The sequence below is a fragment of the Micromonas commoda genome, chromosome 1 (genome assembly GCF_000090985.2).
Source record: "Micromonas commoda chromosome 1, complete sequence".
Lineage (NCBI taxonomy): Eukaryota > Viridiplantae > Chlorophyta > Mamiellophyceae > Mamiellales > Mamiellaceae > Micromonas > Micromonas commoda.
Genome location: NC_013038.1, coordinates 15,121 through 32,023, shown reverse-complemented (window position 1 = coordinate 32,023; position 16,903 = coordinate 15,121). Strand labels below are relative to the sequence as shown.

At 65.4% G+C, this 16,903-nt stretch overlaps 5 protein-coding genes across 5 annotated transcripts; 1 reads left to right on the top strand and 4 right to left on the bottom strand.

Moving 5' to 3' along the window:
• Nucleotides 1–17: 17 nt before the first annotated feature.
• MICPUN_54787 (predicted protein) lies at nt 18–494 on the bottom strand (the record flags this gene model as incomplete). Its single annotated transcript, XM_002506975.1, has 1 exon — nt 18–494. One exon carries the CDS (start codon nt 492–494, stop codon nt 18–20), a length of 477 nt encoding a protein of 158 aa, XP_002507021.1.
• A 319-nt stretch (nt 495–813) lies between these two features.
• On the top strand, nt 814–2,293 carry MICPUN_54786 (hypothetical protein; the record flags this gene model as incomplete). The annotated part of the gene is made up of 1 exon (XM_002507361.1): nt 814–2,293. The coding sequence occupies one exon, from the start codon at nt 814–816 to the stop codon at nt 2,227–2,229; it is 1,416 nt and encodes a 471-aa protein (XP_002507407.1). The 3' UTR covers nt 2,230–2,293.
• Nucleotides 2,294–2,366: 73 nt separating this feature from the next.
• Nucleotides 2,367–3,093, bottom strand: MICPUN_77910 (bah-phd domain-containing protein; the record flags this gene model as incomplete). The annotated part of the gene is made up of 2 exons (XM_002506974.1): nt 2,367–2,841; nt 2,969–3,093. The coding sequence occupies 2 exons, from the start codon at nt 3,091–3,093 to the stop codon at nt 2,367–2,369; spliced, it is 600 nt and encodes a 199-aa protein (XP_002507020.1).
• A 270-nt stretch (nt 3,094–3,363) lies between these two features.
• MICPUN_78252 (predicted protein) lies at nt 3,364–3,933 on the bottom strand (the record flags this gene model as incomplete). The annotated part of the gene is made up of 1 exon (XM_002506973.1): nt 3,364–3,933. The coding sequence occupies one exon, from the start codon at nt 3,931–3,933 to the stop codon at nt 3,364–3,366; it is 570 nt and encodes a 189-aa protein (XP_002507019.1).
• Nucleotides 3,934–4,218: 285 nt separating this feature from the next.
• MICPUN_54783 (hypothetical protein) lies at nt 4,219–16,224 on the bottom strand (the record flags this gene model as incomplete). Its single annotated transcript, XM_002506972.1, has 1 exon — nt 4,219–16,224. One exon carries the CDS (start codon nt 16,222–16,224, stop codon nt 4,219–4,221), a length of 12,006 nt encoding a protein of 4,001 aa, XP_002507018.1.
• Nucleotides 16,225–16,903: the final 679 nt, after the last annotated feature.

The window sequence follows — 16,903 nt, the reverse complement described above, 5'->3', positions numbered from 1 at the left end:
AAACTCCGCACTACTCGTCACCCCACGTGTCGCTCCGACGCCGCCTTGGCCCGCTTCTTCGCCTCCAGCTCCAGCATCCACGCGGGTTTACCGCCTGCTACGTTTGGCGCGACGGGCGTCGACGACGACGCGGGCACCACTCGAACGCCGATCTTCCGATTGGCGTCGTTGGCCCCGTCGTCGTCGTCGTCCGTGTTCTTCGACGGCCTCGACGCGATGGCACCCTTGAGCTCACCCAGCGACATACCACCCATCATCAACCCGACGCCGACCATCTCGCGCGGCTTGTTCCCGTCCGCCGCCCCGCGCCACGACTCCACCACCCCGCCCAGCTCTTCCGCCACCGTGGATGCCAACGACGCGAGCTCTTCCGACGCATCGTCGTCGGTATCCCCGCGCGCCTCCATCTCATCCAGGGTGCGAAGCGCGCGCTCCGCCGATGCCTTCTGCGCCTCAGCGGCTGCGCGCAGCGACGCGATGGTGGCGGCCGACATGGTGCACCTCCCCTCTGTGGGTGCGCGGTGATCTCTGCGGCGGTGCCCTCTCGGACATTCGCAAACACGTTCGTTTACCAGTACGGCCCGTGAAAACGAGAAGTGTTCGTTGTTGGGTCTCAACGCGGGTCTCTCACTGCGGGGTGGCCCTGCAGGCGCCGATCGCCGGGGCGCAGGGGCTTCAGACGCCCTTTCTGAGTAGCCACTCGGGCGCGGTGAGACCGACCCGAGCGCATCCTCGGTCCGCGCGGCTCACCGTGGGGGTTCGGGTCCCGTCGGCGAAAGGTGCCGTTGTTTACTCGGACGAGAAGCTCTTCCGATGGGGTGCAGCGCGTCGCAGCTCGAGCAGGCCAAGAAGTACCTACCAGGCAGAAAGGGCGAGGCGAGGCACGACATAGATGACATGCCCGACATCCTTCAGAAGCTCACGGCCGCGAAGCAGAACGCCGCCGCCAAGGTGGCGCTCAAGATGCTCCTCGACGTCGCCGAGACAGAAATGGCGTCCAGCGCGGTGGTCAGGTCGGGGAAGGTCGTGCCCAAGCTGGTGGCGTGGGTCAGCAGCAAGGATCCGGAGGTCAAGGCTAACGCCCTGGACTGCTGCGCGCTGCTGTCGATGCACGACACCGGGTGCGCGGAGGAGATCGGCACCCCCGAGTTCCTGACGCAGGTTGGGAACATGTACAAGGCCAAGGATAAAAAACTCGCAGAGGCTGCCGCGCGTTTCTTCAGCAAGGCTGGCGGGAACAAGACGGTGCGACAGCGGATACTGGACTGCGGCGTGCACAAGCAGCTGTGGATGATGGTCAAGAGTAAGAAGGAGAGCGTGATGAAGCTGGGTCTGATCGGGTACTCTAAACTGGCGGACGATCCGGCGGCGGCGGAGAAGCTGTGCGAAGATGACGTCGAGGAGCTGGTGAAGTTTTTCTTCATTCGCATCGCAAAGACGGATGACACGGACGTGGAGAAGTGGTGCCTCATCGCCGTCGCCAGGCTGTCGCTGGCCACAGAGTTTGGTAACAAGCTAGCGGCGATGGATAAGTTCGGCGTGCTCTTCGTCAAGGCCAACGACACGATCGCGGGACGTAAACTACCCGCGGCGCTGGCCATCGCGAATCTGGCGACAAACAAGATGTTACGCGTGAGGCTGATCAAGTACAGGGCCCTGCAGCTGTTCGTCGAGATGTCCAAGGTGTCGTCGAACGCCCGACGGGACATGCAGGACTTCCAGAGGGTCGCCGCGCTGGGTATCAGGAACCTGGCGGGCTCGTTCGACCTGAGGGCGCTCGCCGGAAAGATGGGAGCCCTGGAGGCTGTCGTGAAGATGCTGCGGTCCAAGGACCTCGACGTGGCTCGATTCGCCGCCAAGGCTGCGTCGGAGCTGAGTCTGCACGAGGAGAACGGGCGTAAGATGGTGCTCGCCGGGGCTTTGAAGCCGCTGATCGACATGGCAAAGAGCGGTGACGCGTACTGCGAGACGGAGGCTGTCGCCGCGTTGGCGAACCTCGCGATGGGCGACGATAACCAGAAGCAGTTCATGAAGGAGGGGGGCATGGCAGCCATCGAGGTGATGACCCTGTCCAAGAACCCGAGGGTGCAGCACAACGCCAAACGGCTGATCTCACGGTTGAGGCTGGCGAAGATGAGAACGGCGGCGAGGTTCGCGGCTCAGATGGCGGCGTCGCAGAAGGAGCTGCAACGAAAGAGGGAAGCCATGGGCTACATGGGCGGCGACTGAGCGGGTAGCGCTGAGAACGCCTTCGTAGAAGAATTGTTGGTTAAAGACGGTAGATGTCCTACTCCCTCGTCCGTCCTCTGTGTCGTACACACCCGTCTTTATCGTCCATCGACGTGCGTACCCGTCGCCTTTTCACCTCATTTGACTCGTTGCTTCTTCGCCTCCCGCGCCTGAGCCTTCTTATCGCAGCTCGGGCACACGAAGTGCGCCAGCTTCTCCACCTGCTTCTTCGTGGTACCGACGCACTGCGGGTGGTACCACTCCTCGCACGACTCGCACTCGACCATGAACAGGTCGGGGTTGTAGGGCATCTCGCAGGCGCAGTACACCGGCACCTTGTCGGGTTTGAACTCCCCCTTGCTCGCCTTGTACGAGAACCTGGTGTAGTAGTCGTTATCCGTCACCTCCGTCAACTGCTGGTACTCCCTGAGCTTGTGCACCGAGCAGTGCCCATTGATGCTGCTCTTCGCCACCCAGTCGTAGTGATCGGAGGTGAAGAGCTCCTTATCCCCGTGGAAGGCCTTACGCCCGCCCCTCGCCTCCTCGGGGCGGTAATACCACGACACGTGACACTGCTCCTCCCCGTTCGGCTCCTTGATTATCTCGGATATCCTGCGAGGCGGGGAGTTGGGGGCGGGTCGGGTCGGAAACGTGAAGGGACGGACGCCATTTGAAAAGTTCGGATCCGAGTGAGACGCGTGAGATCGCCCGGTCGGTGGTGGTTGGGTCGCGCACTCACTTCCCCACGAACGGCGGCCCGCTAGAGTTTGGCGGACGGAGCGTGATGGTGTCGTCGACGGCGAACTTTTCGCCGTTGAACACGCACGAATCTACCTTCCTCCCCTTGGGGGCGGGGGGTGCCATCTTCGTCTCGACCGACGGATGAGGAGACACTCAAAAGAACTCCTCCCTCGTGGCACGAGGCGAGCCAACCGAGGCCGTTCCGTTCGCTGCCGCCCGACGCCGCGAGACGCTAAGTTCCGAGTGAGATGAAGGTTGCAGTCGTGCGAGCCTCCCACACCGCGTCTTGAGTAGTGGCGGGTCCAGGGGAGGGCGAGGGGAGAAAAAACAAACACAGTCGGATCCGCATTCAGAGGGAGAAAGTTGGCACCCCATTTTCAATCCACCTACGTGTTATCGCTTCGCTCGTCGCACGAACTCCCCGGTCTTTGTGTTGACCACCACCACGTCCCCCGCGTCGATGAAAGACGGAACCTTGAGCGACACCCCAGTCGTCGTCTCCGCCGGCTTGTACTGGTTGGAGACGCTCTCCCCCTTCAAAGACGGCGCCGCCGATGCTATCTCGATCTCCACCTCGTCCGCGAGCTCGGCGGATACAATCTCGCCCTCGTGCATCAGGAGCTTCACCTCGCAGTTATCGGTCAGGAACTTCCTTTGAACCTCGCCGAGCACCTCCGCCCTCACCTCCACCTGGTCGTACGTCTTCGGGTGCATCAACACCAGTTCGTCGCCGGCTTGAAACAAAAAAACGTGTTCCTCTTCGGAGAGCACAGCCCTGTCGAGCTTGTCCGAGGGTGACAGCCGCAGCGACTGCTTCTGGCCGGTGCGCACGTTCCTCCACTCCACCTGAACGTTACCCGCCGCGCGCGCCTGGCCTTGCGTGTACGAAACCTTGGTCAGCTGCAGCAGCGAACCGTCCCTCTCGATGATTTGCCCGACGCGAAGCTCGTTGGCCTGCACCATCGCCAACCACCGGGTTGGGGTCCACGAACCGGGGGTCGCACACGACGTGGACGCACCCGTCGTCACGGGAGGATGCGAGACGGCGCGGGGGGGCAGCGCCCTCGCCAGTCGCCGAAGGACGCCAGTCGCGCGGTGCGCCATCTAGACTGTTGCGAGTCGATCTTCATCCTCTCGGAGCCGACGAAGTCAGGTGTTCCTCGAAGCCCAGGTCGATTCTCGTCAATCCGTGTGACGAGGTGTTTCGACTAGTCTAAACTCTACTTGACTACATGAGCTAACGTTGTCCTACGCGAGGTGCACCCCCCTGGCCTCGCGCCCGCTCGTCCGCGTCGCCTGAACGAGGCACCGCTCCAACGCCCCGGCGCACGCCTCGTCGACGCAGTGCAACTCAACCTCGCGGATGCCGAGACCAGGCGACGCGCTCGGCTTTTTTGCCATCCAAACCAACCCGTTCACGGCTGTTCCGTTCACAGCTGTTCCGTTCACAGCGGCTGTTCCGTTCACAGCGGCTGTTCCGTTCCTTAACCTCTCTGTTACGTTCGCAGGAGGAGTCGCCCGCCCTCCCTCCCTTCCGAGCCTGTGCGCCAACGCCGCGACGTACGCCACCGGGCGCAGCACCAGCTCCAGGGCGGAGTCCCCCGCGGGCGCCACGGCTCCGGAAGTTTGATCCGACCCGCCGCCGCCCTCCGTCGATCGATCCGAACGACCACTCGCCGTCGTCCGCCTCGGCAGCGCCCTCACCACGACCGTCTCGGCGCCGATCGAACCGCGATTGCTCACGGTGACCACGTCCTCCAGGGGTAAGGCCTCGCGCGCCAGCCACTTGGACGCGCCAGTCTCGGACGACGAACCCACGTTGACGCCGACGATGACGTGCGCGTCCGTCACCGCCACGAAGGCGCCGCGGGGCCGGACCAGCTTGGCGCCGGCGACGAAGCACTCGCCCGCGAACCGTCCCCCCGCGGCGTACTGGTGCAATTCCCTCGCCATCGCCTCCACGCCGTTGAACGGGAGGAGGGGTTCCAGGTGGTTGGAGGGCGGCGGGCGCGGGGGACGGAGCCGGGGCGTGAGGACGACGCCGCCCCGCCCGCCGCGAATTGACATCTGAGCCCCGGATTGAGCCCCATCGCTGCTTCGCCCCTCCTCCTCGTCGACGTTGGAGTCGCCGTACACGGCGAGTTTATCGACCAGCGCCGACGCCAAGGTCAGGGTCGCGGACGTCACGTTGGCCGCCGCGCCCATCGCGCCCTCCGCGGCACCCTCCAGAAAGCCTGGGATCCCCCTCAGCTCTGCGCCCTGCAGCGGAGCCTCGACCAGCGATCCCGCCGCGCGCAGCACGCCGACGACAACCTCCCACGTGGGATGCTCGACGCGGGCGGACGACGACGTCTCGGCGCCGGAGGGCGCGACGTCGGATCCCGGCACGTTCGATTCGCCGCCGTCGACGTTTTCCTGGTCGGGATCCTCGATGCGACGAAGCCTGAGTCGCGCCGCCCTCAGCTCCCTCGCCTCGAGAAACCTGGCTTCAACCTCGCCCGTGACCTCCCTGGCGTGTTGCAGCGTCGTCTTGGCAGCCTCGGCGACGGCACTGGCGATCCTCCGTCTGAATCGTCGCCCCGCGCCCCTTCGAGCGGGTGCCGATCGTAGCTCGACGACGGCGCCCGAGATTTGACTCCAGAACCTGGCCGGGTCGCCGAGGAGCTTGTTGGAAGCTACAAACTTTACAACCTGGCCGGCAGCCTCCGCGATGTAGTGGCGGGTGGCGAGGGTCGCCACCTGCTCGGCGGTCCACACGGACGAGCCCGCGGGTGGCTTGGGCGATATCGGCGACGGGAGCTGGAACGGCCTCAGAGAAACCCTCGCCTTGTCCACGGCGCCGATGGACCGAACGCCCCAAGGCAAGAAGGGCAAAGCCGTGAACGACACGACGACGTCAAAGGGACCGACCCTAACGCCGCCGACGCCGACGAAATCCTCGGGCGGTACACCCGACGCGGACCTTGCCGACTTGAGCGCCATCGCCCTGCGACTGGGCTTGGCCTGCGCCTTGTCGTCCCCGTCGTCAGTTCGCGAACTTTCCGTCTGACCGACGGCTCTGAAAGGACGAGCAAACCCGGCGGCGACGCGCGGCGCCGCCGACAAGAGCTCCTCCCTCAGGTCAACCACCAGCGGCGCGGTATCCACGAGGAGGGACTGGACCTCCCACGCGAACGAGTGCGTCGCGTGCCCGGGTCCCCTCGCGCCGGTGCTCACCTGCTGCTGCCTGGCGACCGTAGTCTTGGCGGCGAGCGCGGGTTTGGGATGCGCACCCCTCGGCAGGTTGGACGAGCCGCCCGACGAAAACACCGACGGCTGAGACGCGGCTCCCGGGGTCTGAAGGTCCGCCCTCACGTGCGCCACCCGGAGCGAGAACGAACCCTCCTTGATCGCCGACGCCACGTCACTGATGGACCCGACCCCGCGCGCCAACACCGCGGCTCGTGCACCCGCCACGCGCGCGTACAGAAGCTCGACGCTGCCCTGCGCGTCAACCACGCTGAGACCGACGGATGGTATCTCCAGGACAACCTCGATGGATAGCGGCGGCGGCGACGTCTTGACCGCCGCTCTCGAGACGTCCGCGGCGAACGCCAACGCTTTAGCTATCGGGCGCAGACGTCTCGGCAGCATCGGCGTCATGACCCTGGTGGCGACGGGTGACACGCCGCCGGGGACGGTTCCCGACTGCGGCGTCGGTCCCGACTTGGCCGTGGAAGCGGGCGAAGCCGGAGTGGACGGTTGGACGCCCTGGCCCTGGTTGACGAGACCCTCGATGGGACTGGCACCCTGAGCGGCGAGACGCGCCCTCACGGCTTCAATCTCCGCGGACGCGCGGTGCGACGCGGCCGCGGCGGTGTTCGTGTGGGCATCCGCCTCCTCGACGGTGACGACGCAAGGGACTCCCGCCGTCTCGCTTCGAACGATTCTCAGCCGAAGCAGCGCGTTGGGTCTCTTCTCGTCCACGAACCGCGCGATGATCTGGCGCGTCACCATCCCGGTCTCCTCGTCCTCGTCCTCGTCGGAATCGAGATCGTCGATGTCGGGGTCTGGTTCGACGGCGACGGTCGTGACGTACTCGGATCCCGGAATGGACACGACCAACTTTTTCAAACCAAACGGATCGTCCCAGGCATACGCGGCGACCTGACCGGGCTCGACCACGTCGTCGCCCGCGGATGTTCTCGGCGCGTCGGCCTGTCTGAACGATACCGTCGTGCCCGACCTGTTCTCGAACTTGACGGGCGCGACGGCGTCGATCTCACCGGGCCCGAGCTCGGATACCTCCGTCTCCCATCCCCCCTTGACGCTCCTCGACTGAGCCACCGCGACGCAAAAGACTCGACACAAAACACTGGACGAGCTCCTTACGTAGGTTGACGGCCTCGGCGACACGTTGGACCGCCTGGGCGTGCCCGGCAGCGGCGGCGAGTGGAAACCCAGCCTTCTGGACACGGACGGCGAGCCCGGGGTGGTCAGACCCGACGAAATCTTCGAAACCAGCCTGGCAATCTCAGCCGGGTCGCGGGTCAGGCACGCGGTTTTGACGTAGACGACACCCGGCCTGTCCACCGGCACCGCCGCGGACCACGACCACGCGCCTCCGTCGGGCCTGAACCTCAACGATCGCGGACCCATCGCGTCGCCCCACAGCGTGACGGACTCGTCCCTGCCCGCCAGCAACCTTCCCGCGTGCGCAGACTCGGGCTGCCTGAACCAGATGGCGTCGGTCGAACCGAGCGGGTTGCCGCGGACGACAAATCTGGGCCCTACGCTGACCGTTCCACCCACGGCACCGGCGTTCGTGAGCGGGTTACGAAGGGACACGAGGTATTCGTAACACGCCGCCGGGGATAACGCCGCCGGGCAACGCACCACGACGGGCCTGTCGCCCGGGTTGAGACGAGTGGTGGCGGACCAGTGCGCGGCATCCGGCGATCGGAACCGAACGAATTGGGGTATGACCAGCTCGGATTGGCTCTCGTTGTGCGGCGACCCGCCGTACATCGCCACGCCCGGGCTCCAGTTGGTGGATCCCGCATCGATTTTGGACGGGTCCCTGAACAAAGTGGGGAACGATCCTCGACGCGGAACCGCGTCCATGGGCGAACCGTCGTGCACGCGAATCTGTCCGTCGCCCGGGCTCATCCCGACGCTCAAAGCGTCGATGGCCCGTACAGCCTCGAGCTGACGCGACGACCTGTGGCCGAGCAACGCGCCCTCGTCGTCGGTGTTGTACTTTCTCGTGCCGCTGTCGCGGGCCAACGACGTTTCACTCGCGGACGCGGACATCGAAACGTCTGTAGAGAACCCGTCGGTTGAAGCGCTCATGGCCACGTCGTGAACTGAGAGGGGCGGCGAATGGGACCTGGAGCTTATGTGCGCGACGCCGTGCGCCTGTGATTCGGTCAACCTCCTCGGCGACGACATCGCCACGACCCCGAACGACGACGGTACCCCGGGACCGTGCGAGCGGCGAGGCGTGCGGGGACGAACAACCTCCCCGCCGCTCGCGTCGGCGAGGGTCACAACCTCCGTCGCCGCGGGCAACCAGCAGTCGCCCTCGCCGGGTGTCTTGACGCGCGACTCCCTGTCCCTGCGCCGCTTCGCCCAACCTCTCAGGTCCGAACCCGCCAGACCGAGGCTCGCCGCGTCGCCCTTACCGAACGTGTTGGGCCTGGGCGGTCGAACCTGCTGCAAGATGAGCGGGTCCGTGGATCTGTTCACGGCGCTGGTGGGGCACGATATCCGCACCCGCCTCGCGCCGTGCTCATCCACCGTGGCTTCAATCTTCAGACTGACGGGCACCCGCCGCGCCAGCCGGCCGGGGGTGCCGTCGTCCGCGAAGAAAACCTCGCGACGCGCTGACCATATCGCTCCTTCAGCCTCGTCTCCAAACCTTTTGGTTCGGGGCATGACCGGGACGGCGACGGCGGGACGTACGGCTGTGTACCCCGCGGGTCTCACGTGGACGTCGACGGTTGACGAGGCGTCCGCGGCTCCGTCGTGCACAGCCACGGTGGCACCGGGCGCGACGGTCAAGTGCTCCCCTCGTTGTCGCCGCTGTTCGGCTCGCGGCGATGCTCGAGAACCATCGGGGCTCGCCTCGGCGTCGGTCGGCCCCGAGCCGACCGATACCGAGACGGACACCGGAAGCGAGTTGGTGAGGTACAGGGGAGGCGCCAGGGCCACGACCGACGCGGCGGCTTTGCGCGAGTGATGCGCGGTGACGACGCACCTGAACGATCCGGATCCGGTCGCTCTCGATCCCCACCGAGGCGCCGCCGTCGCGTGCGGTGGCTCGGGTCGATCGTCGGAATCAGTCACCGCCGCCGCGGCAGCCGCGAGCGTCCTCAGCGACACCGGGTCGCTCCAACCGTACTCCGAAGCGTCCGGCAAATCCGGAAGCGAACCCCTCGCGCCGTCTCCCCGTCGAATGACGCCGACTTTCGTCGCGCCGCCGCAAGATCGCGCTTCGTCGGGCTCGGGGAGCGGGCGCCACTGCACGCGCGCCGATCCGCCGGCCAACGGCATCGGCAGCCAGACTCGTTGGCCCGCGTCCACGGCGAGCGCGGGCGAGGACACCAAACGCTCGGAAAGTCGTCGGTCGAACCTGAGCTCCACGGGTGTCAAAGTCGCGTTCTGAAACGCGAGATCGGACCGTAACAGGAGCTCCGATCGCACCGTGCCGCTCAGTTCCCTCGAGCCGCCCTGCGCGTCCACCACCTGCCGCACCTCGGCGACGAGACGAGCGTCGGATGATCCGTCGGCCGATCCGTTTGATCCGTTTGACGGGTCGAGGACGTACGCCGCGGCTCTGTCCAGCACGATGGGCTTCGACGCGGCGGCGCAACCCTCCACCCTCAGCACCACGGCGCGGGTCGGCGCCGGGGGCGGAGCCGGCGCGGGTGACACGAGCGTCTCGACGCCCGCGACGCACGAGTACCGCGGCGCCGCCCTGGACTTGACATCCGGGAAACACAGGAGCGCCCTCTCGCCCGCGGGGACGGTCCCACACCGATCGGTGTCGCCGTTGGTCATCGTTTGGTCGCTATTATCGAGCCAGTACTCGACCGGTGAAGTGGTCGCGTTGTGGAGCCAGTACGAGTGGTGCTGCCGCCTGGTCTTGATCTGTAACTGGAGCGCAGCCTTGGACGGAACGTCTTCGCCGTCGGCGCTCGTCGGCGAGCCGGTCGCCTTGACGCCGTTGAAAAGCGCCAGCGCGGCAGCCGCGGTCGCGACGGCGCCGGCTTCGGTGGCTGTGAACTCGAGCTGATCGACGCCGACAACCTTGACACCGATTTTGGTCGGCGCCGAGGTCTTCTCCGGGGCGATGAGCGCGTCCACGCCGACGCGGACCCTCCAAGGTTCCACAATCGGTTCCCACGCACCCTTGCGGTGGTTGAGAAAGTCGACGAGCGCCTGTGCCTCGACGTTGACGGAGACGCGCAGACCCAATCGCGCGTCCGCGTCAGCCGTGAGTGACGCAGACAGACCGAGGACAGCAGCCTCCACCAGTGGGACACCGATCGTTTCGTCCTCGTCGCCGTCGTTCACGATCAGAGTACCCACCGTGTCGAGCTGGACGCTCATAGAGATTGGCGGGAACGCGAGTGGAACCGACGTCTTGGGTTCTTGCTGGGCCGACGAGCCGCCGTGCGATCTGGTGTGCGGTGGCGCGGCGCCGTCGTCCAAAAGACCCTGAAGTTCCTTGATGAGCTGCAACCGGCGCGTGGACACCGCCGCGGACACGTCACGCACGACCAGGTCTAGCGACACGCCGGTGGACCAGTCGCTCTGATCGGAGGTGGCCGAAAGCGAGACGCCCTTGGCCTCGGCGAGGGAGTGCGTCCGCTGCGACAAATCCGGCAGACTTTCCCTCACGTCCAACGACAACCTGTCGAGAGTCACCGCGCCGCCCCAACCCTTCACCGCGTACCCGGCGTTGACGTCCAAGGATGCAGACGCCGAAGCGCGAGCGTCGACGACGAGGCGCATCGCTCGCGCGTCAGTCTCGGAAGAACCCTTCCACGGGAGGGTGACGGTCCATTCGCCGGTGGAGAGTGCGCTCTTGACAATCAGCGGCACCCGGGACGGTTTCTTCTTAGGTTTCGAGTCATCCTCCGCGACGGGAGCGAGCGGAGACGCGTGCGACGTTTCCAGACTTTTCGCGGCGTCGGCGTCATTGGCCGAGTCAACCTCCGATGCGAGTGCCGAACCGAGTGCGACGACCCGATCCCACGCGGGTATGTTGACCGCGAACCCACCGCCTCCGAGGGCGACGTCGAGCCCCGCGGAGGTTGGAGCGTCCGTCGCATCATCGAACAGGGCCCTCGCGGTGAGAACGGATCGGCGGGATTCGTCGCCGGAAACAACCCCGATCCACGCGAGGAAAACTCCAACGTCTTGCTCCGCGCCTAGCTTGACACCAGCGGCCATACGTTCGGCCTCACCCGCGGCGGTGGCGCTGACATCCAGCACGTGCGCCCGGTCGAAAGAAGCCACAATCTTCATGGCGGTGGATGCTCCCGAGGACGCCGACTTGACCTTCAGGCCCATGCCGGAGGAGGTGATCAGCGCGGATATCTCGTCACCGTCGCCGCCAAACTCACCCTCGCGCTCGTCCGATGACTGAACCAGAGCAGAAACGCGATCAACCGCGATGTTGACGGACCAATCGGACCCTTTATCGTCGCGTGTGACGGTCGTTTCTTCAGCCGCCGCGGCCAAAGCCGGTGGGTTTTCGCCAAAGTCTGCGGCGGAGAACGCTCGAGCCGCGTCGAGCACCAGACCGGCTGACGTGGGTGTTAACGTGCACGACACGAGCGGGACTTCGACGGAAAGCGATAGCGCCTCGGACGGCTTCTCGATCCCGCGCACGGCTCCTATGGAAAGTAAAGCCGGGACGTTGATGGGGTCGGCGTGGATCATCGGCCGACGATTCATCGCCGCGGATCTCTGCGGCTGCAACGCGACGATCCACTCGTACTCCTCGGGCTCGGTCGCCGCCAACCTGACGCTTTGCACGCCGAAGCTGGCGAGTGCAAACGACGGGTCGTCTTTCCATGCACACGCGAAAGGTAGACGGGTCATGAGATTCGTGCCGCCCAACGCGAGTAAAAGACCGCGACCGTCGGAGTATCCGGCTGGATCGCCTCGCCTCGGGGATGGAACGAATACCGACGCATCCGCGATTTTCACCGTCAAACATCCCGGTTCGAACGAAGTGGCACCGTTCACGTCGCTCGACGCGTCCTCCTCTACCGCAGTCGCGGGGGGAGAAAACGCCGCCGCGTGTTTGGCGCACGCGGCGCCGAATCGAGCGATTCTCGCGATGGATTCCGAATGCGCCCCGGCGCGAACGTGCGTCACGCTCACGTCCACCACGGGCTGTTTGGATCCTTCAAACGCGTCAGCCTTGACTCTGACGCCCACGTTCAACAACACGGCGTCCTTCTCTCCCGGGTCAGAAGATGGAAGCACGTCCGCGGTCGCCGGGCTCGAGGCTGGAGACCATACCCTCACGTTCCTAACCGCAAACGAGTGTTGCGCCGACGCGGACTTTGCGCTCCTCGGAACGACCGAGCTGTGCTCAGCGGTGGACACGTCGACGACGGCGACGGGCTCGCCGGACGTTTCCGACGGACCCTTCTCCCGGTGCTCGAACATGACGACGCGAGTGGTGGTCGCGAGTGCGAACGAAACAGTCACCGCGTCACCATCCTTTGAAGAAATATCTTCGGGAAGAGACATGGGAAACGGATCGGCCAGCGCGGCCCAATCGGCGTCCCTCGTCTCATCGCTCAGAGTCCCGGCGTCTGATTCGACGGCGTTTCGGAGGAAGTGAAGCGAGCGCCTGACGGATCGTCGACGTCCCGCACCGAGCAAGGAGACGTAGTTCGCCTGGTCCCTGGGACCACCCGCGGGCACGTCGCCGCCAGTCGCGTCCACGAGCCCGGCAAACTCGGCGGCGACGACGATGAGGCGGCTGGTCACCACAGCCTCAACACCGCACGCCTCGACGTTTACCTTGCCCGGACCGTATCCCGTCGCGGGAACGCATCCATCCACTCGCAGGAACGACTTAACGTCCACCATGTTCTCCCTGAGGGCGTTGACCCGCAGGAGACTGGCGTTGGCGACATCCACCCCCGCGGACTGAACCGAACAGTTTATCCACGCGTGTCCAGACCTCGACTGGCCGACACGCGCATCCATCGATGTCAGCTTCGCGACGTACAGCGCGCTCGTCGACGTCGAGCTCGCGGCGACGGAGAGTTCTTCCATGCTCAGGTCCAGGTCGAGAGCCGGGTTGGAACTGAACGGAAGGAACGCGTCACCGACGTGTCGAGGCGCGGACGCGTCAACCTCCGCGGCTAGTTTTTCAACGGCGTTTTGAACCCTGACCAGAGAGGACACAACCGCGGGCGTGACACCCACGTGGAGCACCCCAAGGCGCGCGCGTACCCTGTTCGACGCGTCACCGCCACCCACAGCCAACGAGCGCATCACGGCGGTGACGCGTCCGCTAAACTCGTCAAAGAGGGGCGACCACGTGAAGCCGCCGCCCGCCCTCGAGGTTCGAAGCACCGGGACGCTCACCTGGACGCCGGAAAATGCGGCGGCAACCTGGTGCGTGGAGGCGGCCTGTTCGAGCGCGAACACCGCCTCGTTCACGTCCTCGGGGTCGGATGTAGGGTTACGCACCAACGCCTCCGCGTGCGCCCTGACGTCGCTTATCTCCGAAGCCGTCAACGCCCTCGAGCCCCCCGGGGACCACTCCACCGCCAGCCGAGAAATCTCGAGAGCCGCCGCGCACGAATCGGCGCACGCCTTTGGATCGTTGGACGTGTGCGCGGAAGGAAGCAGAAACAAAGTGTGATTCACCTCGAGTCGCCACGGCTGGGCGCGTAACTCGAGGTCGATGGACGTCGTCGCTCGCACGAGGCGCTCCCTGTGGGAGTCGCCCCTCAGCCCGCACACCGAGGAAAGCAAGCGTCCAAAGTGAGAACCGGGAATCTCCTGGGGAAACGCGGCGAGCGCGGCGGCGATGCGCGAGTGCGCCACGATCGCGAGGGGCGCGACGGCAACCTCCAACGGCTGAACGCCGGTCGAATCGTCCTCCACCCCTTCGGATCCACCGATGGTCCGTCTTTGGGTAACCTTCACGACGGGTCCGCCGGAGTCGCCGAGCTGAGAGTCGTTCCTGCGCCACGCGGCCCGGATCCGGTTGGCGTTCCCGTCGCCCTCATCGTTCCTGTCGCCCCTCGTCACCATCCACGCCTCCATGTCGTGCACACCGACACTCAGTGCCAACGCGGACGTCGAAGGACCCTCCCAGGTCTCGACCTTTATCCCTCTCACCTCCACGCGGACGGCGTCGGCGGCTATCCTGCGGGTCACGCCGTACGTCTGCTCCTCAGTCTCCGCGCAAAGCGTGATTGAGAAACACTCGGCGATGAGCGTGAACGCGGGTCTGCCCGACCTGGCGCGTTCCGACGATGCGAACACGTACGTGGAGGTGGATGCCATCGTGTTGACGGCCAGGCCGACCGCGCTCGTCACCGCTGACTGGCCTCGGCGATACAACGCGGAGGCGGCCCACCGGAAACCCTTCCGTTTCGTCTCGCCGGTATCTTCGTCGTCGTCCACGCCAAACTCGCTCTCGAGCTCGCTCTCCTCCGCATCGTGGAACTCCCCGTCGTCTTCGTCGTCGTGCATGAGCTCCTCGGCCCGATTACGCGCCGTCAAGAGTTCCTCGAGGCTGAGTTCGTTTTCGAGCGAATACAGCTCCAAACGGGCGATATCCTGGTCATCCGGCTGCTCGCAATCGTAAAACTCATCCTCGCCAAAGTCGACGCTCTCATCCAAGGACTTAGTGCCCAGCTTGGACTGACCCTCCAATCTCTTGCGATACAGGTCCACGTACCTCATCACGTTCGCCGCCCGCTTGAGGTCTTCCTTCGGGTTGGATCCGTCCTCCTTATCCGACAGGTCCCTCATCACCGACTTGATGGCGTACCTCCACCACTCCCTCCAGTCTTTCGTATCCACGGGGCGGTCCGCGCCGTGTCTCTCACGCAACGCGTACACCTTCATCTGGTCCCCCAACCGCATCAGGCTCCGCGCTTGCGACGGACGGGTCCTCGCGCTCACCTCGCCGTGAAGTTCCAGCTTGACGTCGAAACCCCCCTGTTGGCTGTCTTTGGCGTTTTGATTGTTTCGATCGTCCTGACCTTGATTGACGGGCGAAACCTTGGACCGCGCCGTCAACGTGAGCGTGGCGGATAGGTCGTCCGTACCGACGATGACGTCGTCCTCGTGTACGTCGTCGTCGTGTCCACCGCCTCGCACGAGCTCGGACCCCGTCACCCTCGGGCACCACTCCTCCGGGTCGTCCACGTCGCCCCGCACGTGCGAGTAGACCCTCAGACCCTTAACCTCGACCCTCTTTCTCGCCTCGCGCACGGGTGTCACCATGGATAACACGCCGCCGATGCTCGCCGTGTACGACGATCGGGTTTTACCCCCGCCGCCCCTGGATGGACCGCGTCCCCTCGGCGGTACGTCGTCGTCAGCCCCCTTCGACGTCGACGGGGACGGCTCGTCTTCGTCGTCGGCCCCTTCGCCCGGTTTCCTGTCCCGCTCGTCCTCCCCGACGCCCGGCGTGGCGACGAGGAGCGAGTCCAGTCGTATTCCGATCGCCGCGGTGTCGTGAGACTCGACCGCGCCGATCCTGGGCACGTCCGCGAACCTCACGTGGACCGATCCCACCTTCAGCCTGAGCCTGTCTAACAACGGCGCCCAGAGCGCGTCGAGGACCGCGGAGGACGAGGCCGGGGCGGATGATCGTCCCTTGCGTTTCTTCGTCGCCGCGATCTCAGCCGCCGCGGCAGCGAGCGCCGCGCGTTTGAGCGCCAACGCGCGTTTCGCCGCGGGTTCGGCCGCCCACTCATCCTCCGCCCTCGGCGACGCGGTGACGGAGATGGCGTCGAGGGTGATGACGAAGGGGTGCTGCCTGGCGGACAGGAGCACAGTCTTGAGCGCCAGCTTGAGCTCGACCAACCCGATCGTCCCCTCGCGAACCGCGAACGGCAGCTTGAGGTGATCGAACGCCGCGGGCTTCAGACGGACGTTCTCGAGCCGCACCACCCCGCTCCACACTCCGACCCGCAGCTGCTCCCTGGGCAGGTCGACGATGTACTGCCCAAGGAAGCGCTCCAGCAGCGGAGCGAGGAGGTTCTCGAACACCATCCCCGCGACCCGGGTGCAGGCGCCTCTCCCCGGTTAAGTGCCGCGCCCCTCCCGGGTCCGATACTCTCGGCGTGGGAGGCGGCGCTGCCCTGTTGTGCGGCGACGAGCGGCACCGAGAGGAACTGTTTTCACAACGAACCAATCCGCCAGCAGCGTGCTGTGACGGGCACACAGGCTGACAGGGACGTTCACAAGGAAATCGGTTGGTTTGGTGAGTCGACGTGTAATATTAAATGAACGTGTCTATACCGTCCGTCAAGTGCAGCACTCAATCGCGTTTGACCTTCTCAGCGCCGTACGTCTCAAGCGCGAGTCGCGCTGCCACCGTGTCCAAACCCAGGAGCAACGCGGCGCACGCCGTCCCCGCGACGATGTAAGCAAACAAATTATTCAAACCTCGAAAAAATTCCATAGCAGCGCCGAGATCCGCGGGCACCCCGGCGTCGTCCTTGTTCCAATCCGTCTGGCTCCTGACGTAGTTCATCAGGCTCTGGTTATCGAGAGACAGCGCCGGCAGGTACTCGTCCATGAACGTCTTCTTCCAGTACGTGCGCTCGTCGCTGTCGGCCAAGACGAACCTGTACGCGTACCTTACGCCCCGGATCATCGTCGGCGCCCACGCCGAGCCGTCGTCTCGACCGGCTTCCGCTCCGGAGGCGCCCCAACCCCCCGGGTACCG